The following is a 27,848-nucleotide window of genomic DNA, read 5'->3' as shown; positions in this document are numbered from 1 at the left end:
GCACGAATTTTCCACCAGTGAACTTAGGATCAAGAAGGAGAAGGTTGGGACGATGAAGTGATGCCTTTCAGTGAATCCAGAGTGGGCTAAAGTAAAGACAGGGCAGGATGCTGGCCTCACGAAAGATCTGCTGTCTACAGCTCTAGTTGTTTGTGCTCTGTAGGACCACAGTGGACCTACCTTTGATGTCCTCTGAAGGGTTGATATTAGGGGCATGGCTTAGAAGCCAGCCAGCCCTGTACTGGATTCCAGCTGACAGGTGACTCCACCTTTCTGGGCTCTCCTTAAACATGCTGATAAGAATGCCTAGAGCTTAACACCTAACATGTAAGGTACCCGGAACACAACCAGTGCACCATGGTGACTAGTGCAATTAGTTTTAGTTACAAAATACCCAAAGCAGACTTTGGAGAGGGGCTCGGTCAGGAAAGTTCTTGCTTTGTAAGCCTGAGAACATTAGCTGGCTCACTAGAACCCTGTAAAAAAGCCAGAAATGGTGGTACAGGCTTGCAATACCAGTGCTACGGGAGGAGTGAGGGATGGCAGAATTCTGGGGTTCACTGCCTACTTGGCGAGACACAGAGAGGCCATGTCTCAAGAACACAAAGTGGACAGTGACTGAAAATGGCTTCTGGCCTCCACATGTGTGCTCACACATGTGCACATGCACACACATTCTCTCACAGTGCAGCCTCAAGACACACACACACACACACACATACACACACCCAGAGCTGCTCACTGGTGTTGTTGGACCCCTGTAGGAAGTAAACGAGAGGAAGGCTGGCCGTGGATGAGCCCAGCCTTCTCCATCACCCTTCGACTTGCTAACTGCTTTTCTTAACACTTGGAATCAATTTCTCCTAAATTCTCCCAGAAGCTGTAACATCTTAATATGTTGTGTGTGAAACCTTGAACTTTATGAATTTACATACGATGGGATGAAATATCCAGCATATCCTACACATTCCTTGCTCCCAGAGTGGGAGATGAGTCTCAAGGCACCGCTGTACTCTTGGGTGCCACGGCCTTTGAGGATGCTTATCTGCTTTACGGAGAAAAAGTTGACCCCTATTCCCCGAGGAGCATCTGAGGTTCTGCTGCGATGCGCCTTAATGGAGGATTTATTTCATTGTTTTAACATATGTGCCTGGATGTGCATCTGTGTGTGTATGCCACGCGAAGGCAGGTGCACACAGAGACCAGAAGGGGAAGCTGGATGCCCTGGGGCTGGAGTTACAGGCACTTGTGAGCCACCTGCTGGAGGTGCTGGGAACTGAATCCCAGTCCCCGGGAAGAGCAGCGAGCACTCTTAACCAAAACATCATCTCTCCATGTCTCCCCTCACCGTGGCTACTTTCTTTTTACTGCATCCAGCCACTGTCTCTTTGGTTTAATAGTGTGAATAACTCAGTAGGTCCCGTGCAACACATTTGTTTTTTACCACCATGGCAGCACCTCCAAGTGCCTGAAGTCCAAGTGAAGCTCCCCCCCCCCCCGGCCGCCATGTTCATTTCTAAGGACATGCCCACAGTCTCCCTAAGCTTAGCAGCAAACAGCCACAGCGTGAACATTCACTCTGGGCCTAAGCTCTCTTCTGGAACAGTGCACTTTAGCAGCTCCTGCCATTTATTTAAACGTGCTGGGAAAATGCTGTGTCTCAACTTCAACATTCTCGGGACAGCCATGGGACAAGGCTGACAGCACCGTTCCATCTCTTTCAGAACATACCCTGAGTACCTACCCTTCTCAGAGAGCACTGTGGTGGAAAGAGCGCACGGAGGGAGGGCAAGAGACAATGGTAGCTGGGGACCAAGATGCTCAGAGAAAAAAAAAAAAAGATGGACACTTGGGTATGGAGGGCAAAGGGAGGAGCAGGTAGGGAGAAGAGAGAAGGGGTAAACGAAAAAACAACAGTCCCATCTGCCGGGCTTCACCAGACTCTACTGGTGCCCTAGTCTGTGGGGCTCAGTGGTGAGGCCATTGGTGATATATGAAATGTGCCAACCCAGAACTGAAAACCTGCGCACACTCCTGCTCAGGGTCTCCCTCTTATGTGTGCCCTTGGGCTGCAAGTCATGGACTTGGTAACTTTTAGACAGGCTCTCATGTAGCACAGGCTGCTGCAAAAGTCTTCGTAGCCAAGGATGGCTTTGAACTCTTCTGATTCTCTTGCCTCCATGTCCCAAGTATTGGGATTACAAGTTTGTGTCACCAGCCAGGTTTACACAGTGCTAGGGTTAAACCCAGGACTTCATTAATGTTAATCAAGTACATTTCCAACTGAGCTAAGTTCCTAGATTATGTATTTTTGAGAGACCAGGGAGACCTAGCAACACAATCCAAGATCATGGAACAGCGTGAAGTTGGGTTGTCTGGTCAAAAGCACTGAGAACTTGCTTCTGGGAACACAATTACACCAGGGAAAAGCAGAAATCGCAAACACACACCACCTCCTACACTGATGGGCAAAGCCAGCTCTTTCTACCTGTGACCAAGCCTGACTCATTTACCCTTGTTCCTCTCCCAAGGCATTGTGGATCTGTGGCCACAGTGGTCCCCTCAGCACCACAAAGCTTTGTCACTGAAGTCATTTGTGGAAGTAAGGGGCTCCCTTCCTATTAGTGAGGATAAGACCAAAAGCCAGCCCAGGAGAGCAGGGTCCCATCGGGCACGCACACTCCACATGGAGGCACGGCCATCTTGCTCCACAGAAGCAGAGCAGGAAGTGGGCAGCACTGCCCTTGGGGGGGAGGAGTCACAGAGGGCCCAGCCATTGGCCTAAGTGACCTTTGCTAACTTAGACCTGTTGGCTGCAGGGCTTTCCCACTCCACGGCCCTGTTCCTGCCCCGAGGGCTGGGCAGAGCATCACTGTTCTTTGTCTCACTTTGTTCTGCACATTTCCAAGGCAGAGAAAAAGAAAGAACATCTTACCCATGAGGAATTTTGCTCAGAACGTAGTAGCCAGTATGGGAGTGTTGATATACCTGTAAGAGAGAAGAGTACAAACAAGCACTGAGACAAAGGCCGTGGTTGCAGGTTTCCACATTTCTGAATCCTAACAAACACCAGAGGCCATGGGTGGCTTATGCAGAGGCCTGCGGGCAAAGCCTTATTCACAATGTGCATGCCCTGTTTGTGTTACTTCCTCATTCACCAGGTTTATCAGGCAGCCAGAGGCTTGATGTTATCCCCATGGCTACCTGGTTAGTGATTAAATTAGGAGTCTGTATTTCCATCTAAACTAAATACAGCATGGAACTAATGAGGGCACATGGCCACTGGAGCTCGTCAGACATGGTCAGCAGGTCCTGGCAGGACAGAAAGACCTCTGAAATTCTGAAGTTCCTGCGGAGAATCCCAGGGCTTCCCTGGGGCCTCAACTCCGTGCCTGCAACGGGCATGGAATGGAGGCAAGATTGGGCACACTGTCTACCTTCTGTCCAATCGGCTGAGTGTCTTCTGGCCTCTGAGAGAGTGATTAAACCAGGGCTCACTGCAAGAGGGGAGTCAGAAACAGCTGGTATTTAAAACAGAGCGAGCAGGAAACCAGCATGGTTTCCAGACTTCTGGAGCCCCCCAAATTTTGGAGGTCTCTCTTGAGGCAAGAATATTTCTCAAGCTATTAACAGTGAAGAGAATTCAAGGGGATATCCATGGGAAATGGGCACCAGCAGCCCAGGAAATGTCAGCATGCCCACCCAGCTCTGGGGACAGCCCCTCTCTTGGAGGAAGAATGGGATAGCTTCTCCTCTAGGCTAGAAAGAAACCCTGCTTCACCTCCGCTCTTGCACCCGAGGGACTTCTGAGGGCAGACACCCTGTGTGGACAGGTGCCCAGCAGCTAGCACAGGAGGCTAACTCTCTAAGGGTAAGGCTGGGTTTTTAGCTATGGGCTGTTCAAGCCACGCCCATCTGCAGTGGCCTCTTTCTCCTGACTACTGTAGAGGATATGGCAAGCCTACGGAGGAGGCCTAGTCTATGTATGTCTAATCCCTAAGACACTCTCCAGGTTCCTGGATTCCAGGTAATGCTGAATAATAGTGGCACCATCCTCACTCTGTCCTGCCTCAAAAACATCTACAGAGTTGAAGTTGTCAGACTCCAGGACATCAGTGGGGAACTGGTGGGTGGCACATCTCCTATTTAAATAATGGGGGCACCTCAACTGAAGGTGCCCTCTCGCCTTATTCTCAGAGTCACACATTAATTCCCCAGAATTCTTTCCACGCCTGTCCAGGAATCAGACACAGCCTAGCTGCAGACCACTTATCAACCAAGTGACATGAAAATGTCCCCCTTCCTCTGAGACTTATAAGAAAAAAACCCTACCGGGCCTGGATCCCCTGCCATGCTGCTGTCTCTCTGTCTATCAGTATGCTAATGCAATGTTTCACTGCTCTCCTTTAATTCCAAGGCAGAAACCTTTCAGATAATAGGTAAGAGATGTGCATGCAAAAGACAACCAATGCAGAGTGCACTGTGCTTGTGTGGTTTTCTACTCTCACAGTTCAGGACCCAAACCCAGGAAATGGTACAGCCCATGTTTAGCCTGGGTCTTCACATATCAAGGAACATAATCACGACAACCTCCAACAGACATTCCCGCAGGACACCTGATCTACTCAATCCTTTATTGAAATCCTCTTCCCAAGACACTATAGATCGTGTCAAGTTGGAAATCAAAATAAGCTTTTGCAATGTTCTGCAGTAACTGAGCAGTTTTTGCATAGGTCACCTAAAAATTCTTCCACACCACTGTACATTGGGAGACATCACCTCTGGGGATGTGGTACCCTGGTAACCCTGAACCTGTGCAAATCTAGGCACGATTAAAGTCAATTTGAGAAGATACTGAGAGCAATGTGATCAGTGAAGATGCTCCAGTCTTCCATTAAGGTCTCTCAGGGAACAAGCTAAGAAATAATTCATTCAATAACTTCTGGGAGCTGCTATGGGCTCATGAGCATTCAGAGCCAAGCACGTTTGGGAAATGGACTTGTATTGACAACGTGGAGGGTTCATAGAGAGACTCAGCCAAGGCCTGTAGCCTCCAGCTAACAGATGAAGTCATAGGAAGTGGTCTTTGCCCTGCAAGAAGCATGATGCTCCCACCCCCAGAGGCACTGGCTCTGCCATGAGTCTCTGACTCTGCTAAGATCAAGTCTGGATTCTCTGGGCAGCTATACCTGCATCTCAGGAAGTTGGCAGTCAGCCTACCTCTTTTCAAAAGTCTCTGGGGGAAAAGCTGCCCTTAAAGCTGAGGTTGGAAGCTGAGCATGATGGCACACCTGTAATCTCAGCACTTGGGGAGGCAGAAGCAGGCAGATCTCTGTGAGTTCGAGGCCAGCCTGGTCTACAAAGCAAGCCCAGGACAGCCAAGGCTACATAGAGAAACTCTGTCTCAAAAAACCAAACCAAACCAAAACAAAAAACAAAACAAACAAACAAACAAACAAAAAACCCAAACAAAATCAAAACCTGGGGATGGGGAAGGGCTGGAGAGATGGCTCAGAGGTTGAGACCACTGGCTGTTTTTCCAGACCATCCTGACTCCTGGTACCCATATGTTGGCTCACAACAGTCTGTGATTCCATTCCTAGGGAATATGATGCTCTCTTCTGGCCTCTGCAGGCACTGCATGCATATGGGACACAGACATACATTCAGGTGCATACTCACACACATAAAATAAAAATCAATGTAAAAAAATTTAATCGAAAACTAAATTAAAAATCTGAAGTGGGGACTGGGGATATAACTTAGTGGTAGACAGCTCGTGGAGCATGTGTGAGGCCCTGGGTGCAATCTCTTGGACCACGAAAAGAGAGGGGAGGAAGGGGAAAGGAAGGAACGGACGGGAGGCAGTACTGGAGGGCACATTATATTGAGAGCAGTACATCCCAGAAACTCGCTGCATGACTGTGCTTACATGAAGCCTATAGGGTGAGTATATTTACGGAAAATGAAAACATAATGTGAAGGGGATAGAGAGATGACTCAGTGGTTACGAGTACTTGCTGTGCAACCATTAGGAGCAAGTCCAATCCCACTATCTGCCAAACAAGCAAGGTATCTCATACATGCCTGGAACTCTACCCAGCTCCAAAGGATGCAGAGACATGGAAATTTTCGGGGCTTGATGGCTTCTGGCCTAGCTGAAGAAACAAGGACCCCAGGCAAAGGAAGAACCCTTTCTCAAAGGAGTAGGCAGGGAGAGTAACAGAGGAGGATATCACAATACCCTCTTCTGGCCTCCTGCGCATGCACAAGGCATTTGCATAAAATAATAATAATAATGATACCTAAAAATTAAAAAGCAGTATCTGGATTAGCACTCAGGGCTGGAGGCAAGGGCAGGGAGAGCTACTGCCTAATGCCTACAGGGTTCTCACTGGGGATGGAGGAACCATTCCATTCATTGATGAAGGTGATGTCACACAGCACTGGGCATGTGCTTAAGGAGAACACAGCTGCATCACACACTTACAGATGCTAAAAATGATACATACTGTTCTAGCTTCATCCTGTGGCTGTGGTAAACAACATGGCCAAAAGCAACTTGAGGAACAGAGGGTCTATTTGGCTTATACTGCCAGGTCATAGGTCATCACTGATGGAAGTCAGGGCAGAGAGTCAAGCAAGAATTTGAAGCAGAAACCATGAAGGAATTGCTGCTTTCTGCTTCACTCTCTGGCTTGCTCACAGGCTCGGGCTTACTTAGCCAGCTGCCCAGAGAACGCTGCTGCCCACAGCTGGGCCTGCCTATACTAATTAACAATCAAGACAATACCCACAGACATGCCCCCACACCAGTGTGATCCAGGCCCTCCTCAGTAGAGACTCCTTTTTCCTGTGACTCTAGGCTGTGTCAAGACGACAGTGAAAGCAAAGGAGTATAGCAAACACAGATATATAGTCACCACAAAAGGCAAAAGGGGGGAGCTGGATTTGTAATATATTTAAACTGAGTGCAAGACTGGTGTTCATTTAGGGAGATTTAGATGTCTCTACAATAAATAACAAACCTGGGAGGGCAGGGATTTTGCAGTATGGAAGTCAGACACCAACATGACCTTGGGTGCTCCTAAGGGCTTCCCCTCTACTATTTGCAGTCATAGAACATTGGCCATTCACAGAACACGTAGATAAAACTGTTAGAACCATCCACCAAGACGCTCCATAAAGATTAACCATTCTTCCATTATCTTACAAGTGAAGGGTGCCAGCTGGGCGTGGTGGCGCGCGCCTTTAATCCCAGCACTCGGGAGGCAGAGGCAGGCGGATCCCTGTGAGTTCGAGGCCAGCCTGGTCTACAAAGTGAGTCCAGGATGGCCGAGGCTACACAGAGAAACCCTGTCTCGAAAAACAAACAAACAAACAAAAACAAGTGAAGGGTGCCTTTAGCCTCCGAACTCTGTTAGTTGGCAAAGATGAGCAGGAAGCCAAGCTCCTGACACATGGCTGTGTATTTCTGACCAAAACTTTCCCAATAGGAACAGTGAAAGGCCCTGGGAAATGTATTCTTAAGGTCTGAAACTCCCTTGCTAGTGGAAAATTCCAGGTGACACTAGCACCCAAGGCATGCTCCACTTTATGAAACCCACGTAGAGGGTTCTACACTTATCTGTCAAGCTCAGCCCCACAGAGTGGTCTACACACGGACGTGGCCTTTGGGAGGTCACCATGACGGCCATGCAGTGCCCACTTTGTGCCGTTGTAGAAGGCACACCTCCCTCCCGGAAGTACCCGGCAGAAGTGCCGTCCGCGCCCGGCCTTTCCGTCCGTCTGCCACTTGACTATCATCTCGCAGATTACGCTCTGCATAGTTGCCGCTAATACCTGAGAATATTGTAGTTGAATCCAGCATTAGCCTCCTACACTCACTCCCAGGAGAATTGAGTTTGCAGCCTCCAGCGCTTGCTCAGCTGTTGGCATTCATTTCAGCGCAGGAGATAAAGGACCCCAGTTCTTTCCAAGCAGACGTTTCTAAGCAAAAGCTGGACAGTGTTGGCAGAGAACACAAACCAGCAATAAAAGTCGGTCACGGCCTTTTGGATAACAAAACATGGGACGTGGATTCAAGGGAAAGCTCTTTCTCTCACGGCAAAGTCCCACCTGGCAAAAGGGGGCAGAGTTTCAAAAACCACACCCACAGGGTGAAAGGCCTTCTCTCTGCCTGTCTACGCTCTCATCAGATCCTGGTTGTGTCCCCTGAAAACAGACTGCAACTCTTCTGTGCTCGATCCCACCCACAAACAGGGAGCTACAAACCAAATGGGCCACCTGGCAAAGAGGGGCTCATTTTGTGGCCCTATTACTGGAAAGCAGTAGAGGGGAGCAGCTGAGGTACTGGGGGGAGTGACTGAGAGGCTGTGGCTCTGTGTATGTCTGATGTTCTAGAATTAAGGGGCTTTGGGAGAGGGGTGGGGCTGGATTTGATCAGAAGCTTGAGCCAATCAGGCAATCATAAAGCCCCAAGCATGACACATGGAGCTCTAGTCAGAGTGAGGCCCTTGCTAGCTTTGGGAGTCCCAGGAAACCCTCATTTCAGTGATGCACAGCAGCCATGGAGAAGGATGGATGCAGCTGGACTTGGCCACCCCTGCTTGAAGTCAGAGTAAAGTGCAGCATCTCTCAGATACAAATCAGAAGTAACACAGTATCTGTATGGGCCGAAGTGCTTATGTTTTCCCAACACCCTCATGTTGAAGTGCTGTTCTTTGACCTTCCTTTGTGACAAGATGGCCTCAGGAGATGACACCAATGTCAGATGGTAAGGATTGCATGAGGGCATAAAGGCAGAGAGCTGCCACAAATGAGGTCAGTGCGCCAGTGTCGGGAGACAGCTTGTGCCTTTGTGCTGTGTTGTGCGGAGGGAGCTGCTGCCAGCTGGTAGAGATGCTGTAGCCTCCAGACCTGTGATTATTAAACTTCTGCTCATTATAAGCCACCCAGCCGTTGGCAATTTGTTACGATACCTCGCATGACCAATGCAGCTCCCATTAGAGTGGCTAAAATACCCAGAAGTAACATGAGTGACACTGAGGAGGAGGCAGAGGCCTGCAGCCACGCACAGAGATGGGGTGAGATGATGGAAGCTGGTGTTTCCTTTAGAAGCTAATGTCTGTTCAATATGTCTTGGACTCTTTTTTTTCATAGTCAATACTATAAATTTCTTTTTCCTCATTTTCCTTCACACGATTTTCTAATAAATATGAATATATTGAGATTTCATATATTCATACACTGTATTGTTATATCCACTTGACTCGCCTTCTCTCAGATGCCCTTTACTTGTTGCCAAACCTCTCAGCTTTGTGCTCTCTGTTTATCCTCCTCTTGAAACCTGCTCATTGCAATTTGTACTGCCCATATACTCATGGCTGCGGATCCATCTGCTGGAGCATGGTTGACCTACCAAGGGCCACACTCTTGAAGAAAATTGATTCTCTTTGCTTAAGAAGCCATCAACTCTCAACAGCTCCCCAGCTCATGATCCCCGGCCCCATATGGAATGTTGACTGACTTAATCTGGGTCAGGTTGACTGACTAGGCAACCATGGCTGCTGTGGAGTTCATGAGCTCAGTGGTCCTGCTGTACCCAGAAGACACTGCAGAAACTGAACTCTTAGGTGTGTCCCATAGAAATGAAACTTAGTCACATAAAAACTCTTCATGGATGATCACAGAGACTGACATCACTTGTAACAAGCTGAAACTACCCAGACACCTGTCTACGGATGGGCTCAGTTGCCCCACAGAGGCTGTGGGTACCACCTAGTGATACATGGCACAGATGAGACATGCAACGGCTGGGTGGAAACATAGAGTTCTGTCAGAGGAGAAGCCAGTCCTCAAAGGTTACTTCTCTGTGATATTCCTATAACATTTTGAAGTGACAAAGTAATACTGATGACAGCAGTTCCATGGCTGCCCACGTCCCACTGCTCTGTGTCATGGTTGTTGTAGTTGAAGTTTTGATGTCTTTCAAAACTCAGTTATGTTACATAAATATGTTTTTGTTTTAATCCCAGGTGTAGGATATGGGGATGCTTTAGATTGGCTACAGTAGCAGACTATTTGCCTTCTGCAGGCTCTTAGAGGGGGCATGATCTTTTGCCAACTGTGGATAGTTTAATTTGGAGGACTCTGAGAGGGTATAAAGGCCAGAGCCCAGAGAGAGGAGAGGGGGCTCTGAGGAAGAGGAGGCACCTACTGCTCCCCACTGCTGCTCCTGGTTGCTATCTTTGCAGTTTGATAAGAAGTTGGAGATATTCTGACTATAATGATTGGACTTGCCCCAATGAACCCAATGACCATCACCAGCAGGAAGCAGCTAAAGAGAACTACCCCACTTCCCACTAACCTTCTTTCTCTCCTACCTGGTGTTGGGGGTATTGGAAAGGATTGGCATGAAGGGAGGTAGAGATATAAGAACCCCCCAAAATAAAATACATTTAAAAAGTATGCCTAGAGTTGTGGTGGCATCTCAATCTGTTTAGCTCTGCCGTAACAGAATTCCACAGATGGGGTAACTTGTCACAGTCAGAAATGTATTGGGTCACAGTTCTTGAATGGGCTTCTCAATCCACTGGAGGTCTTTTGCATGTCTCATGGAAGAACGTAGGGGAGACTATGAGAGAGAGAGAGCTGCCACTCATCCACTCCAGGGAGGCCTCACTCTCAGTATGGCTGCCGTTGAGATTGAGTTTTTAACATACAGTTTTTGATAGAAGACACATTCAAACAGTAGCAGGCCTAAACCAAATGATCTGAGATTGCAAAGAACTAAAAAAATATATAAACATACATGCATGTACCTAAGCATGCAGACACATATAATCACATGCATGCACAAACACAGACATTCTCATATATATGTACACACACACACAAACACACACACACACGCATGTGTATGAGTGCATGCCCATGGATGTGCACACATGGCTATACCCATATATACACATACACATGTATGCATACATACACACAAAGCAAATGCAACTAAAATAGGACTTTTGAGTAAGCCAATGTCTGTGTCCTGGCTGTCTTGAGTCTCTGTAAGCTATTTCCACCAGGGGTGTGGATTTCAGAGTGCAAGTGAGATGCCTTCCTGTTACTTCTCACAGCAGCTGGTGACTCTCCAGTCATCTCAGAATACAAGTCATAATGTTTGGTAAGTAATGTGCACAAGACTAGAGCAAGCCTTGCAGTCAGTAACAAGGCAGCTGCTGTGGATGGTGAGTGAGGGCTAGTACAGCAACACTCCTCAACACCGTCTATAAGAGGCCAGGAAGTAAGAATAAAGTTCTAGAAATAAGACAGAGAGCATCTCTCAAGGTAACCCAAAGAGCTTCAAGCTGTATTTCTTCTCTCTGTCTCTCCCTCCCACCTTCTCTCCTTCCTGTGGCCTCTGTCTTGTGGATGATGCTTCTTTAGCACCAAAGATGAACAAGATGCCATCTGCTCCTTCTCAGCCCCCAAGCCAGTGAGGGACAATGACCCATGTGAGTACATAGCAGCGTCCTGTACATCTGAAACATCTTCTAGAAAAAAAAAAAAAAGATCTCACCTACCTAGCCATGGTGGAGCACAGCATGACTCATTGTCACATCACTTATAAAACCTATGAGTCAGAATTTTGTGGGTGACAAAGGCCACCAAGTGCTCATTAGCCCCGGGCATGGCAAACTGTGAGCCATCTGTAGCATAATGAAGGATGCAGTGCCATCTCTAGCAGGTAACCAGATCCACTGTAGCACAGGGGATGAATTTAGCTGGTGTGATCTTGGATTTAAAATGCCATGGAGATAAAGAGATAGCGAGAGCTGAAGGAAAGATAGCTTAGTGTCAATTCTCACGAAGATGAGGGGCTGGGGATTGGAAGAGGCCTGGCAGGTAAGCTGCTGAGACAGGAGTGAAGAAAGTCTATGTCAGAGAGATTAAGTAAAATGTCAGTGAGCACCCAGGATCAAGAGACCACAAGAAAATGTTTCCGAAGAGGAAAATATGGGCAGGCCACATGCACGCACACACACACACACACACACGCGCACACACGCTCTCACCACACACAACATAAAAGCAAAACCTGGGATTGCTTTTACTTGCATTTCAATATAACAATTGAAGTATTGCTAATGTAAGACCACAACACGAAGGCCAAATGCTGCCAGAAGCCAAGGAGAAAGTCTCAGGTAAAGAGTCACATCTGCTGCAAGAAGTAATACATGGCTCGTCAGAAGCCAGGTACCTCACAGGAGTAGATTTTGACCCCTCTCTATCTTCTCCCCACTGTGGGCCACCTTTCCCCTCACCCCATAGGATATTGGGTGTGCTACAGCATCAGGTGGTTGTTCATTTTTTCTTCCCTGGGGTGCTTTCCCACCCGTGTTTCTGGTTGACCGTAATGCTCTGCTTGTTTCACCAGGCCTCCAGGGAAGAGGATGTGATTGGATGTGCTGAGGAGGGTTGGATGGGGGGAAGGAAGGAAGAGGGAGGGTGAGAGTGGGAGGAAAGGAGGGAGGGGGTTATGATCAGGAAGTAAAGTAAAGAAAGAAAGGAAGGAAGGAAGGAAGGAAGGAAGGAAGAAAGAAAGAAAGAAAGAGGACTGAGGACTCCATTTTAGGAGGTGAAGCCATTTGGAACTATATGCGGTTCTGTGGAATAAACACATGCCCTCACACATGCTAGACAAGTGCTCTACCACTGACATAGCACCTTGAAGCTTTCTAACGCTTTTAAAATCTCTGTGTGTGCATGTGTGTGTTTGCATGCCCTGCATTCATGCACTGGTGTGGAGGACCGCAGAGGATTCTGGGTGTCCTGCTCTACTCTCTATCTCACTCTTTTGGGTCAGGGTCTTTCACTGAATCTGGAGCTAGAGTGGCAGCCAGTGAGGCACAGTGATCCCCCTGTCCCTGATCCCACAGCACTGGGTTATAGGCATACAGGCAGCTACACTCAGCTCTTCAACGAGTTATGGGGATTTGAACTCGGGCCTTCAAGCTTGCCAAGCAAGCACCCTAGCTAGTGGCTACACATATGAACTCACGGCAATTGTGACAGCATGCACAAGATCTCCACAGCTACAGCCAGATGAAATCCCAGCACAGAGTTGGAGAGGTGGGCATGAAGTCCCACACTGAGGTTTTAATCTGCTTTGTTATGTATGGCTCCTTTACCCTGCCATCTTCCAAGTGGTTTGCATATTTGTAATTCTGCAAGCTCTTCTCTGCGAGTGGCTTTCCTGTGAGATTTCCTGCAAGAATAGTCCAGCGAAGAAATTTGCTTGTGACTCTGCCAGCACCATGGGGTCTCAGCTTTTTTTGATCAGGCTACGTTCATGTACCTACATATTTCCACCTAAAATCCTGACCTGTAGCAGGTACATAGAATCTTCTAATGCCATTCCATTTTTCTTATTATTTAGAAAATAATTTATTAGTTTCTGCAATTGAATCACAGGGCTTAAGACCTTACATATTTAATACAGTGTGTTAAGCCTGTACCAAAAATAAATAAATAAATAAATAAATAAATAAATAAATAAATGGAATGTTTCTGGACCTATATGCTGTTATGTTTGCACAATATGGTAAACCAGGATGCTTTTCCACAAAGCATATTTTCAAAATGTATACATATGTGATGGATAATGCAGGATGTAGTCACTAATGGCAGCAATGTCTTTCTAGGTGTCTACAGTTGTATTTTCAGGAATGATTAACCCATGTGTGGGCACTGGACTCACTGAGGACATGCCTATTGAATAAACACACACAACAAAGTTGTCTTAAAAGCCATGGAGCCTAACACATGTAGATATCAGACTGAAGAGTGAACTTGCCATTTGAGCACTGAAGTACCATCTATGGCTGTCTAATAGAGCAGCAGGCCTGAATATGAGACTGGGTTCAGTGACATCATAAGAACAATATAGATGTTCAACTCCCCATGGCCCTGGGGGCTGGATCCATAGGCCACCCCACTCCTCATGGCCCTGAGGGCTGGATCCATGGGCCTCCCAACTCCCCATGGCCCTGAGGGCTGGATCTATGGGCCTCCCAACTCCCCATGGCCCTGAGGGCTGGATCCATAGGCCTTCCCACTCCCCATAGCCCTGAGGGCTGGATCCATGGGTCTCCCAACTCTCCATGGCCCTGGGGGCTGGATCCGTGGGTCTGTCAACTTCCCATGGCACTAGATCCTAAAATACTCAGTGAGGGTACAAAATGGAGCCACAGAAAGAGCACAGTGTGCAGAACAGAAGCTACAGGCTTAGCCATGCCAGAGTTTATCTGCAATCATAGAAATTAAAGAACAGTTAAACTTTCAGCTGAATTCTTAAAATATATGTAATGCAGGAAAAATATAGTTGAGCTGCAAGGGATAGGAAAGATGAAGGATAAAGTTAAGGTTGTTTTATGCAATGACCAAAAGAACTTCAGAGGAATATATGAATAGGAATGAGAGGAATGGAGACAACACTTGGTCCAGCCCACAGTTCTGCCAGCACCCGAGACAACCAGGTGAGATCCCTTCCCTCCACTCCCCTGCCTCTTGGGTCCCCCTGGGGCATGCCCAGAGGCAGTGATCTGTGCCCTGTCCCCTGAGCTCCTTTCCCAGCCTGCTTTCCTGGAGGCCTTCAGGCATCTGCAACAATCAGGTATAACTCGCCCGGGGCCCCTTGGCCACCAGGACCCCTTAGGTACACCCAGAAGCATCACACTACACTGTGACCCCTGCACTCCATTTCTGGCCCACAACTCTGCTTGCATTCTCATAGGCCTCCCAGCACCAGGGACTACTAGGTAAAACCCCTCCCTCCAATCCCCTGACTGCCAAGTCCCCCTAAAATACACCCAACAGTAGTAGATTGCACTCACTCCCCTGCACTCCATTTTCTGGCCCACAACTCTACCTGTATCTTTGTGGCCTAATGACATTAGGGACAACCAGATGGTTAAAGGCCAGTTCAACTAGAGCCAGGGCAATATGGCTCCACCAGAGCTCAGCTATCCTATTATAGCAAGCCCTGTTAGCCTAACACAGCCTAAGTACAAGGAGATGACCTTAAACATAATCTTATAAAGATGATGGAGGCTTTTAAAGAGGAAGTGAATAAATGTCTCTTAAAAATATAGGAAAATGCAACCAAACTGGTGAAGGAAATGAATAAAACTGTCCAAGACCTGAAAATGGAAATAGAAACAATAAAGAGAGCAAAAACTGAGGGACTCCAAGAGATGGAAAACCTAGGGAAGAGAACAGCAACTAAAGACACAAGCATCACGAACAGAATATAAGATGTAGATAATATAATAGAAGAGATTCATGCATCTGTCAAAGAAAATGTTAAATCTAAAACTTCCTGACACAAAACATCCAGGAAATCTGGGACTGTACAAAAATGAGAATAGAAGAAGGAAAGATTCCAAGCTCAAAGGTCCAGAAGATATTTTCAATAAAATCATAGCCTATATATATAAGCCTATAAACACACAACCTAATGTAAGTCTTAAACATACAAAAAGCTTACAGAACTCTAATTAGATTAGACTAGAAAAGAAAATCCTCTCACCACATAATAAAAACATATAAAAGCAGACCTATTGGAATTACACCCAACTTCTCAACAGAGACTCTAAAAGTCAGAAGGGCCTGGGCATATGTTTTGCAGTCTCTAAGAGATGACACATGCCAGCCTAGATTATTATACCCAGAAAAACTTTCAATTACCATAGATGGAAAAAAATTTCCAAGAGAAAACCAAATTTAAACAATACATATGCACAAATTCAGCCCTAAAGAAGATACTAGAAGGAAAACCCCAACTCCAAAGGGTTAGCTACATCCAAGAAAACACAGGAAATAAATAACCTCAGAACAGCAAAACCAAAAGAAGGGAAATGTGTGCTTGCACACACACACACACATGCGCGTGCACGCGCGCACACACACACACATACACACACACACACACACACACACACACACACATCCAACCCCACCACCAAAATAACAGGAATTAACAATCACTGGATATTAATATCTCTCAACGTCAATGAACTCAATTCCCCAATAAAAAGACACAGGCTAACAGAATAGATGCTTAAACAGGATTCATTATTTTGCTGCATAAAAGAAACATACATTGGGGGCTATGATTGGGATGTAAAGTGAATGAATGAATGAATGAATTAATTAATTAATTAAAAAAGAAACACACCTCAGGAACAAAGCTAGACATTACCTCAGAGTGATGGGCTGGAAAAAACTTTCCAGGCAAACAGACTCAAAAGGCAAGCTGGAGTTTACATTCTAGTATGTAACAAATAGACTTTCAATCAAAGTTAATCAAAAAAGATGAGTAAAGAAACTTCATACTCATCAAAGGAAAAAAAATCCACCAAGAAAATATGTCAATTCTGAATATCTATTCCCCAATACAAAGGCATCTATATTCATAAGAGAAACATTACTAAAGCTTAAATCCTACACATTATTAGTGGGAGATTTCAACACCCAACTGTCACCAATGGACAGGTCATTGAGACAGAAACTAAACAGAGAAATAATGAAACTAACACATGTCATGAATCAAATGGACCTAACAGACATCTACAGAACATTTCACCTAAACACAAAAGAATATACCTGCTTCTTAACACTACATGGAATGGTCTACAAAATTGAATGTATATTTGAACACAAACAAGGTCTCAACTGATACAAAATTGAAATAATCCCTTGCATCTTATCTGACCACCATGAATTAAAGTTGGACTTCAAAAACAACAGAAAGCCTACAAACTCATGAAAACCGAATAACTCTCTACTCAATGACCTCTGGGTCATAGAAAAAATAAAGAAATTAAAGCATTTCTAGAATTCAATGAAAATGAAGGCACAAACATACCCAAATTTATGGGATACAATGAAAGCAGTGCTAAGAGGAAAGTTCATAAAGTGCCTTCATAAAAAACGAAGATGTCTCATACTAGCAATGAAACAGCACACTTGAAAGCTCTAGAAAAAAGAGAAGCAAATATACCCAAGAGGAGTAGAAGGCAGGAAATAAACTTGGGGCTGAAATCAATAAATTAGAAACAAAGAGAACAATACAAGGAATCAAGGAAACAAAGAACTGGTTCTTTAAGAAAATCAACAAGATTTAACCAACTAACACAATAATGCCAATTCTTAGCCAAACTAAAAGTAAGAGGGAAAATAACCAAATTAACAAAATCAGAAATGAAAGGGTGGGGGGGGGGACATAAGAACAGATACTGAGGAAATCCAAAGAACCATTAAGTGTTGCTTTAAAAACCTGTAGTCCACAAAATTGGAATGTCTAAAGGAAATGGATGATTTTCCTGAAAGATTCCACTAACCAAAGTTAAATCAAGATCAGACAATTTAAATAGACTTATAACCTCTAAAGAAATAGAAGCAGTCATTAAAGTCTCTCAACCAAAAAAGTCCAGGGCCAGATAGTTTTAGTGCAGAATTCTACCAGACTTTCAAAGGAGAGCTAATACTGATACTCCTCAAACTATTCCACAAAATAGAAACAGAAAGAACATTGCCAATTCATTCTATGAGGCCACAGTCACCCTGATACCGAAGCCACACAAAGACTCAACAAAGAAAGAGTTTCAGACCAATTTCCCTTATGAACACTGATGCAAAAATATTCAATAAAATACTTGCAAATCAAATCCAAGAACATATCACAAATATCCACCATGATCAAGTAGGCTTCATCTCAGGAATGCAGGGATGATTCAACATATGAAAACACATCAATGTAATTCACCATATAAACAAACTGAAAGAAAAAAAACACATGATCACCTTATTAGATGCTGAGAAAGCCTTTGACAAAATCCAATATCCCTTCATGTTAAAAGTTTTGTAGAGATTAGGGATAGCCAAACACAATTATGGCAGCCTACAGCAAGCCGATAGCCAACATAAAATTAAATGGAGAAAAACAAGGCAATTCTACTAAATTCAGAGACAAGACAAGGCTGCCCACTCTCTCTCTGTATGTATTCAATATAGTACTTGAAGGTAAGTTCTAGCTAGAGAAAAAAAAAAAAAACAACAACTAAAAAAGATGAAGGGAATACAAGTTGGAAAAGAAGAAGCCAAAGTATTGCTATTTGCAGATGATATGACAGTATACATCAATGACCCCAAAAATTCTACCAGAGAACACCTACAGCTGTCAAACACCTTCAGCAAAGTGGCTGGATGCAAAATTAACTAAAAAAAAAATCAGTAGCTCTCTTTTATACAAATGATAAATGTGCTGAGAAAGAAATTAAGGAAACAACAACCTTCACAATAGCCACATACAATATAAAATATCTTGGTGTAACTCGAACCAAGCAAGTGAAAGACCTGTGTGACAAGAACTCCAACTATCTGAAGAAAGAAATTGAAGAAGACAAGTAGGATTAACATAGTAAAAATGGCAATCTTACCAAAAGCAATCTGCAGATTCAATGCAATTCCAATTAAAATTTCAACAGAATTCTTAGCAGACATTGAAAGAACAATCTGCAACTTCATATGGAAAAAAGCCAGAATAGCTAAAATAATCCTGTACAATAAAAGAACTCTGGAGCTATCACTATCCCTGATTTCAATCTGTATAGTTAGAAAAACTGCATGGTATTGCATTAAAAACAGACAGGTTGAGCAATGGAATGGAATAGGAGACCTGGAAACAAACTCACTCCCATGGACACTTTATTTTTGACAAAGAAGCTAAAACCATACAATGGAAAAAAGAAAGCATCTTCAACAAACGGGGCTGGTCTAACTAGATATCTGCATGTAGAAGAATGCAAATAGGTCCATATTTATCACCCTGCACAAAACTCGAGTCCATGGAGATCAAAGACCTCAACATAAATCTGGATATACTAATAGAAGAGGAAATGGGGAAGAACCTTGTCACAGGAGACAACTTCCTCAACAGAACACCAACAGGTCAGGCTCTAAGATCAACAATTAATAAATGGGTCCTGATCAAACTGAAAAGCTTCTGTAAGGCAAAGGACATTGTCAGCAGAATAAAACAACAGCCTACAGAATGGGAAAAGATCTTCACCAACCCTACATTTGACAGAGGTCTGATATTGAAAATATATAAATAACTCAAGAAACTAGACATCAACAAATAAAATAACCCAATTAAAATGGCTACAGAGCATAACAGCAAATTCTCAATAGAGGACTCTCTAATGGCTGAGAAGCACTTAAAGAAATGTCCAGTGTCCTTAGTCATCAGGGAAATGAAAATCAAAACGACTCTGAGGTGCCATTTTACACCCATCAGAATGGCTAAGATAAAAAACTCAAGTGATAGTACAATGCTGGTGAGGATGTAGAGAAAAGGGAACACTCCTCCAATCCTGGTAGGAGTGCAAACTTATACAACCACTTCGGAAATCAATCTGGCATTTTCTCAGAAAATGGGCAATAGTTTTACCCCAAGCCTGAGTTAAACCACTCATGGGCATATATCCAAAAGATGCTTCATGATGCCACAAGGACACTTGGTCAACTCTGTTCATAGCAGCTTTATTCATAGTAAACAGAAACTGGAAACAACCTGGCTGTCCCTCAACTGAAGAATGGAGGAAGAAAATGTGGTACATTTACACAGTGGAATACCACTCAGATATTAAAAAGAAAGACACCATGAATTTGCAGGCAAATGTAATTACAAAATATCATCTTGAGTGAGGTAACCCATCCCAGAAGGACACATATGGTATCTACTCAGTAATAAGTGGATATTAATCATGAAGTACAGGGTAACCAGGCTACATCCACAGATACAAAGAAGATAACTAACAAGGGGCCCAAAGGAGGATGCTTGAATATCACCAAAAAGGGGAAATAAAATAGGTAGTGGGGGTAGATGGAAGCAGGAAACTGAGCGGGAAAGGGATCAAGTGTGGGGAGAATGGAAGGAAATAGAATTGGGAGAGAGTTTGGGATTGGTGGGGTAGGGGAGCATCTCTGGGACAAGCTAGAAATCTCAGACAAAGGAACTCCCTGGAATCTATGAATGTGACCCTAGCTAAGACTCCTAGCAATAAGGGATATGGAACCTGAAACAGCAACCTCCTGTAGCCAGACAAGACTTCCAATGGAGGAACTGGAACACCAACCTACCCATAAAACTTTTGACTCCTGCCTTATAAGAAGTGTAGGGATAAACATGGAACAGAAATTGAGAGAATGGTAAACTAGTGACTGGCCCAACTTGAGACCCATGCCATGAGAGAGCCTACCCTTGACACTATTAATGACATTCTTCTATACTTGCAGGCAGGAACCTGGTATTACTATCCTCTGAGAAGCTTCACCCAGCAGTTGATGGAAACTGATGCAGAGACCCGCAGTCAAACATTAGGCAGAGCTTGGAGGATCATGCGGAAGAGGGGTAGGAAGGATTAAAGGAGCAGGCATGGTCAAAGACACCACAAGAAAACTTATAGAATCAACTAACTTGGATCCGTAGGTATGCACAAAAACTGAACCTCTAACAAAATAGTATGTATGGGACAGACCTAGGCACCCTACACATATGTAATAGATGTGCAGCTTTGTCCTCATGAGGGTACCCTAACAGCAGGAACATGGGCTGTCTCTGAATTTTTTGCTTGCCTTTGGATACCTTTTCCCTAACTGGGCTGCACTGTCTAGCCTTAATAGGAGAAGACGTGCCTAGTCCTACTGCAACTTGTTATGCGAAGGTGGGTTGATATCCACAGGAGGCTCCTCCTCTGAGGGGAAGGGGAGGTGAGATGGGGGAGGGAGGTGAGAGGGAGGGACAAGGAGGAGAGAAGGAAGGGAAAGCTGCAATTTGGATGTAAAGTAAATAAATAAATTAATTAAAAATAAATATGTGAATCCCCTTTGTCTTTAAAATAATTTGTAGTACTGGCATTCTTAAACATGATTGCACCATATTAATGTTCTCTGTAAAATTTCTTGCTTCAAATCTTAGTTCATTTGACTCACAAGTCAATTCTAAATTAGGATAATCTAAACTATTCTCCTATGTGAACACTCTCAATAGGCTGGAAGGAGACCAGTTCTCTCATCTTTATTGCAACTGTCAATGGATTTGTTGTGTGGTAATTTAATTTTTAGCAGTGAATAAATAAACAGCCAAATATTTAACAAGGAAAAAGATAACACTATCCTAGGGATTAGAAAATAATGAGATAATGATGTCGCAATTATCAGGAGCCTACAATAGCCCTGAACTGCAGACACTCAACAACATAGCCTTATAATACATAAAGCAAAAGCTCACAGGGTTACAAGACTTTAAAATGCTGTTCTCAACAGCTGATAGGCCAACCACACTAAAATGTAGTACTTCAGGGCCAATGAGATTGTTTAGCAGGCAATGACATCTGCTGCCAAGCCTGAGGACTCAAGTTCAATCTATGGGGCCCATGTGGTAGGAGGAGAAAACCGAGTCCTGCAAGTTGTCCTTTGACCTCCATAAGTGTACCATGGCATCAGTAAGTAAATAAATAAATATGTAATAAATATTTTATAACTTGCATTTTGATGCTACAGCTAAAGTCTAGGACATACATTAGAATATCATATGATTCTGAATTTATCTCTATGTTGGAAATTTATCAAGTGGTAGACCTAGGAAATCTTGAATATATAGCTAAAGTCTATCTCAATATATTCTTTATTTCTAGCATATGATTGTTATACATTTATAACTTGTAATTAATTCACAAATTACTACATTATGAATTTATCATGAATATTTTTAACTTACAAATTACATTGTTAGAAAATCAATGTATCATTTTGGTCCCAAAGCATATGCATATGTATTGAAAGTCAGATGTTAATAATAACATAATGTAAAAGTAAAATACTTAGCACTCACTGTAAGAAGACACTTCATATCAAGATTAGATGCAGCTAGTGCAACCAAGGGACATGGTAGCCATGAGAAAAGATTAAAGTTAAGGCATTGCCACTTCATGTCAAATGTTAGGAAAGAAACTGAATGTAAAGATGAAACAAATCTATAATAACTTCTTGAAGACTCAGGGAACACTGCAAAAGGGAGAACGGGAAGGAACGTAAAATCTGGAAGACAGGGAGAAGAAGGGAAAAGCTGACTGCAGGGCATGACAGCCATTGCAAACACTATCTCATGGCAGCTATGTGGTTACCACCTACACTGGGCCTGCCAAGAGCTAATCATGGCTAGAGAAATGACTCATTCCCTCCACTCTCACTGAACTACTTGTAACTGGTAAGACTGGGTTGGGAAGACAGTCACTGTTTTTAGCTGAAATGGTGAGCCTACTAGGTTCCAATTGAAAGCTCCTAACCCACGGCCAGCAGACAGCCTTGGATAAAATCAAAGGTATCACAACAACACAAGGAGACATGAGTGTGGCAAAGAAACCTTCAGGAAGGGGAACATGTGTGGTAGGGTTGGGGACACATAGAAGAGGTAGGGGTGAGATTAAACAATGCAGAACAAATTTAATCATTAAATTGTGTTTTAAAAGATAGCAAAAAATAAGGCAAGGAGAGTGGAAACGAACAAGTGGAGAAAGAGATAAAGATAGAGATATGAGAGAGGGAGAGAAATGCTAAGATGAAAAGAAACTGCTATGGCAGGCATAGGTATCTGAAAATAATACACATGCAAATTTATATAAAATTGATATGTATAAAACCAGAAAAGTAACAAACAATATTAGTAACAAAACATAAAGTGTCTCTACTTTAAAATGTCATAAGAAAAAATGTGAAAATCCATTACTATGAAAACAAATATAAGTGATAATTTTCTAAGCACATACAAGAGTTGGCCCAGGAAGTCTATGCCCAAAATAGAACCATAGCTACTGAAAGGACCTGAAATAGTAGTTTAAAGGGATCCAATGACTTGTACATGGATAGTCCCTTGCTTCTCAACTAATTAAAAAAGAGAGAAAGACAAAGACCTTCAAACCCAATCAGCAAAGTGTATATTAAAAATACCTCACATTCAATTGCAGTATATTACAAGAAGGCAATAACGCTTGGTCAACACTGGGTATTTTATTTAAGTAAATCACCATGGTATTATAATAATAAGCAAAACAAGAATACCTATGTGTGTGCTGAAAACCGGATCATGTGAAGATACAACACACATTTATGAAATAAAGGACAGAACTAAAAGCTAGGAAAGAGGAGACCTTTAAGGACTGTGGTGGTTTGCATAAGAATGACTCGCACAGGTTCCTATTATCTGAGTGCTCAGTTATAAGAAGTGGCACTAACGAAGGATTAGGAAGTATGGCCTCGTTAAAGGAGACATGTCGCGTTGGGTGGGCTTTGAGGTTTCAAAGCCAAGCCCAGTTTCAGTCTCTCTCCCTCTCCCCTTGCTCTCTCTCCTTTCCTCCCTCTCCCTCTCCCTTGCTCTGTCTCTCTGTCTGACTCTCTGTCTATCTCTTTGTCTCTCTGTTTCTGTCTGTCTGTCTGTCTGTCTCTCTCCCTTTCTCTGCCTGTGCATCAGGATGCAGAACTCTCAGCTCCTTCTCCAGCACCATGTCTGCCTGCATGACACCATACTCCCTACCATAATGATAATGGACTAAACCTCTGAAACTGTAAGCAAACCCACAATTAAATGCCTTCTTTTATAAGAATTGCCTTAGTCATGGTGTCTAGATCTGTATTTTCAGGCCATGGTCACTCAAAATGGCCCCAGAATAAACTGCATTATTCCCTTTAAGGTGAGAGCTTTTTATTTATTTATTTATTTATTTATTTATTTATTTATTTATTTATTTATTGGCATGGACAGATAGGATTTCTCTATTCAAAAGAATCTAGACATGAACACCAACAAGCACTGGATGAAGTTGGAAGGCTGTGTCCTGACTCAGGTGAAAGCAGATCAGCCTTCAGTATCAGGGGCTGTTCCCATAATCCTGCCATAATGGCACATGTAAGTTGTTCCAGCATGCAGTGACCACTTAGCCTGGGAGTTTGATACCAACATAGGAAACATATCAAGATTCTGTCTCTAAATAGGTAATGAATGAATGGATGGCTAAATAAATAAATAAACAAATAAATGAATAAGAAATTAGAAAGAGATGCTCCAGGCAGAAAGAAAAAGTATAACAGAGAAAAATTCTTTACATAATAAAGTCCAGGAATTAAGAGATGGGGTCTGGGAAAGGATGAGGACCGGAGTTCAAATTCCCAGCCCATGTAAAAAGCCTGTAATCCTAGCTCTGGGGAGGCAGAGACACAGGTCCTAGGACTGCTGGTCAGGCCTAACTAAGTCAGTGAGCTCCAAGTTCCATGAGAGACCCTGTCCCAAAAAACAAGGTGCAGAGTGTTCAAAGAAGACATCTGACATCACTCCCTGGCCTCCATATGCATATGTACTCTACACACACACACACACACACACACACACACACACACACACACATACACACACATGCACGTATGGGCACACACACACACACACTGGCAAAAGAACTGAGAAATAAAAGCATACAGCTTTATATTTCCTTTAAAGATAGTTGATTTTTTTTTTTTTTTGGTTTTTCAAGACAGGGTTTCTCTGTGTAGCCTTGGCTGTCCTAGATTTGCTTTGTAGACCAGGCTGGCCTCGAGCTCACAGCGATCCGCCTGCCTCTGCCTCCTGAGTGCTGGGATTAAAGGCGTGTGCCACCAGGCCCGACTGATTTTTCTACTTTAAAAATAATGACAACAATATTATGGGATTTAAGCACGCGTGGAAATGAAATGCAGGACAGAGCCTGAGAAAGCAAGGTGCACATTCTCTGACAGGGTTTTACACTCCATGTAAAGTGCTGTTTACAAGTGAATCGTGACAAATTAAAGATGTTCACTGTAGATAGAGTGACCACAGAGAAGCAAAAGGAAAGCTGGCCAATAGCCCAGTGACCAACTCCTGTGATGACATAGGACAGGGAAACCGAACCAAGAGGTTCAGCTGGGGAGCAGAGGCACAGGAAGAGCAGATGTCCGATCTACGACGTATTATCGAGGGAAATGGTGTGCACTGGAGATCAGCAAATATTTCCTGTGAAGGGACAGGCAGTAAATGCTTCAGGCTTTGCAGGCTACCGTCTGCAATAACCACTCCAGGCCTGCAAAACCAGCCTCAGACAACACATAACAAATGCTCACAATGCTTTCCAATAAAATTTTATTTACTGAACTGGGCAGTGAGCTGAATTTGGCTTTGGGGCCATAGTTTGCAGATCCTTTATCTAAACAACCTCTTTAAAAGGCAGAGGTTGCCAAATTAAAAAGAAAAAGCAAGATCTACCAATGTGTTATTGAGAAAAAAACACGCTTTAAATATGAGTATACGGCGAGGCTAAGAGGACGGGAAAAAGTACACTCTAGAAACACTGATAGAGGAAGCTGGAGTGGCTGGATTAGCGGACAGTGTCACTGCCGGACACAGGATACTAACAGACCAGGCAGAATGTGGAAAGAGCCAGTTCGCCAAGGAGGCACAAATGCCTTAGATGGAGGCGACAGGGCAAACCCCAGCAGTCACTTAGCAAAGTTGCACATACCAGGGCAGAAAACTAGAATCTCTAAGTAGCGGGAGGTTGCAGTCCTTCACAACTGATGGAAAAGTAGACAGACTACATCACTCAACAGTGGAGAACATGGCCAAAGGCTACTGATGGGAGCAGCAGCAGCCTCCGAAGGCACCTCCTCAGGACCACTATGCTGCTTATCAGCATCACTCATGCTAAGTCTGAGGGGTCTACATGTGTGTGTCTATAAAGAATGCCATATGGCCAAATGTCATCTCATGCCCATAAATCCAGCACTGAGAAGGCTGAGGCAGGAGGACCCTGGCTTCCTGGGCTACATGGTGAGCTTCAGGACAGCTGGGCTGAAAAGCAACAAACAAACAAACAAACAAACAAACAAATCCCTTCCTGTTCTTTCACATACATCAGACATATTTCAGGATCAGACAACAAAATATATTCTATTAATGTGGCGGAGAAGACAAGAAAAACTGGCATTGAAAACAGATGCAACCAGGTTAGCAATGAGGCTTCTGGAGTCATCAGCTCAGGAACATGGTTATTTTATTGAACTTTCTGAGCCTGGGTTTGCTCATCTGTGAAACTGGGTCACACTCTGTGTTAGTTTGTTCTCTGTTGCTGTGATAGATAATGACCAAAAGCAACCTGGGGAGGAAAGGGTTAATTTCACTTACAGTTCTTCCAGAGAGGAACATAAGTGGGAGCCTGGGGGCAGGAGCTGATGTCGTGGTGGAGGGGTGCTATTCATTGGCTTAGTCCCTAGGACCACAAGCTCAGTGGTTGTCACTGCCCATAGTGGATTGGATGCTCTCATATCAACCAATAATTAATAAAATGCCCCACAGATGTGCTCACAGGCCGATCTGATGGTGGCATTTTCTTAGTTGAGGTTCCTTTTTCTCAGGTGACTGATTGTATTGTGTCAAGTTGACAGCTGAAGCTAATCTGACACACTGAGAGCTTCCGCAGTAGGCTCTTTGTCATGACATCACGCAATTCTATGCATAGAGTTGTCAGCCAGAGCCTGGCATATGTCACACAGTCAGACGTAGTTATTGCTTTATGAGGTTGCCCCAGGACTGGATGACACATGACATGAGAGGGATCCAAATCTGTGACGTCTGAATTTCTCAAGAGAGCTGACAGGCAGGAGGAAGTTCTGGGCATCAGGTGGCTTGCGTCAGGGCTATAGCGCCACTCTCAGGACTGTTTCACAAAGAAAACATTTGGTCCTGCACAGGCCAGGGAAGAAGGGTCATAGCAAAGACAAATGTATACTCAGGGTCTGGAGAGGGCATATGTGGGCCCAGTTGTCTTCTATGCCTGGATGAAGGGTGGGGGCTGTGGAGGACATCCTGAAAATAGAAGCTGGGTTGAGAGAGAGGCCAAGGTCTTTGCCACTGCTCTCATGTGCAAGTTCACTCAGTACCTGGGCTGCCTTCCCCGCACTTACAAAGGGATGCCACATCTTAGTCCTTGCCGATGTCATGCAGTTGTTTTGTGAAATCAGGGGCAAATAAAAAGAGAGTGCTTGAGCACTTCAGAGCAGAGGAGTAGGGCTTAGGCCCACAGGGCCACCGCCTGTGCCTACTGCAGGGTGGTCCCTTGCCTGGATTGTGCCCCTGGCAAGAGCTGGGGAGAGCTGAGCTCCTCATCTGACACTGGCACACCCAGGGAGCCAGGTGGAGCTGAACAGATGCTGCCCTGGAAGAGTCCACCCCACTGGGCAAGGTCTGGTCTAAGAGAGACCAGGAGCTGCTCTTGGGGTCCCTCTGTACACAGCCCCCTCCTTTCCAGGACTTACAGTAAATGGCAGCACTTAGCACCACAGGCAGCTGTTCATGATAGGCTAAGGAAGAACGGGTCAACTTCCTGAAGACAAGCAGAGTGTGAAGAGATAATCAAAGCCACAGTCCCCAGGTTTCTGTGAGGACCCTATTCCTCAGAGCTGCACTTGACATTGGAGCTGAGTTCCAGAGCGGGAGGCAGGAGGCCACTCAGGTATGCAGTTGCTGGGTTCCTTTCCTGACTCAGCAAGATGTGCCTGGCAAGGCTTTTGCTGGGTTGACGCCCAAGGGTCCTGGGAGAATGGCAGGCTCTTGTCTGTCTGAGCTCCTAGAATCTATTTATTAGCTTGTTAATTTCATGCACCAGTGTTGTTTAATTAGAGTCAGTGACACCAACAAATGTGGACTAGCTAATGGGTACTGA

The 27,848-nt window shown here is 44.3% G+C and overlaps 1 protein-coding gene across 4 annotated transcripts in view; it reads right to left on the bottom strand.

The window, feature by feature from the left end:
- The window catches only part of Dpp6 (dipeptidyl peptidase like 6), an 846,101-nt gene that overhangs the window by 174,475 nt on the left and 643,778 nt on the right, over positions 1–27,848 (bottom strand). For all 4 annotated transcript variants that reach the window (XM_051152206.1, XM_051152208.1, XM_051152205.1 and 1 more), the window contains exon 6: positions 2,936–2,988. In XM_051152206.1, coding sequence (XP_051008163.1) covers positions 2,936–2,988 — 53 coding nt within the window. The remainder of the gene's footprint in view (positions 1–2,935; positions 2,989–27,848) is intronic.

The sequence above is a fragment of the Acomys russatus genome, chromosome 10 (genome assembly GCF_903995435.1).
Source record: "Acomys russatus chromosome 10, mAcoRus1.1, whole genome shotgun sequence".
NCBI lineage: Eukaryota > Metazoa > Chordata > Mammalia > Rodentia > Muridae > Acomys > Acomys russatus.
Note: the sequence above shows the minus strand (reverse complement) of the source record. Positions and strands in the feature narration are given on the sequence as shown.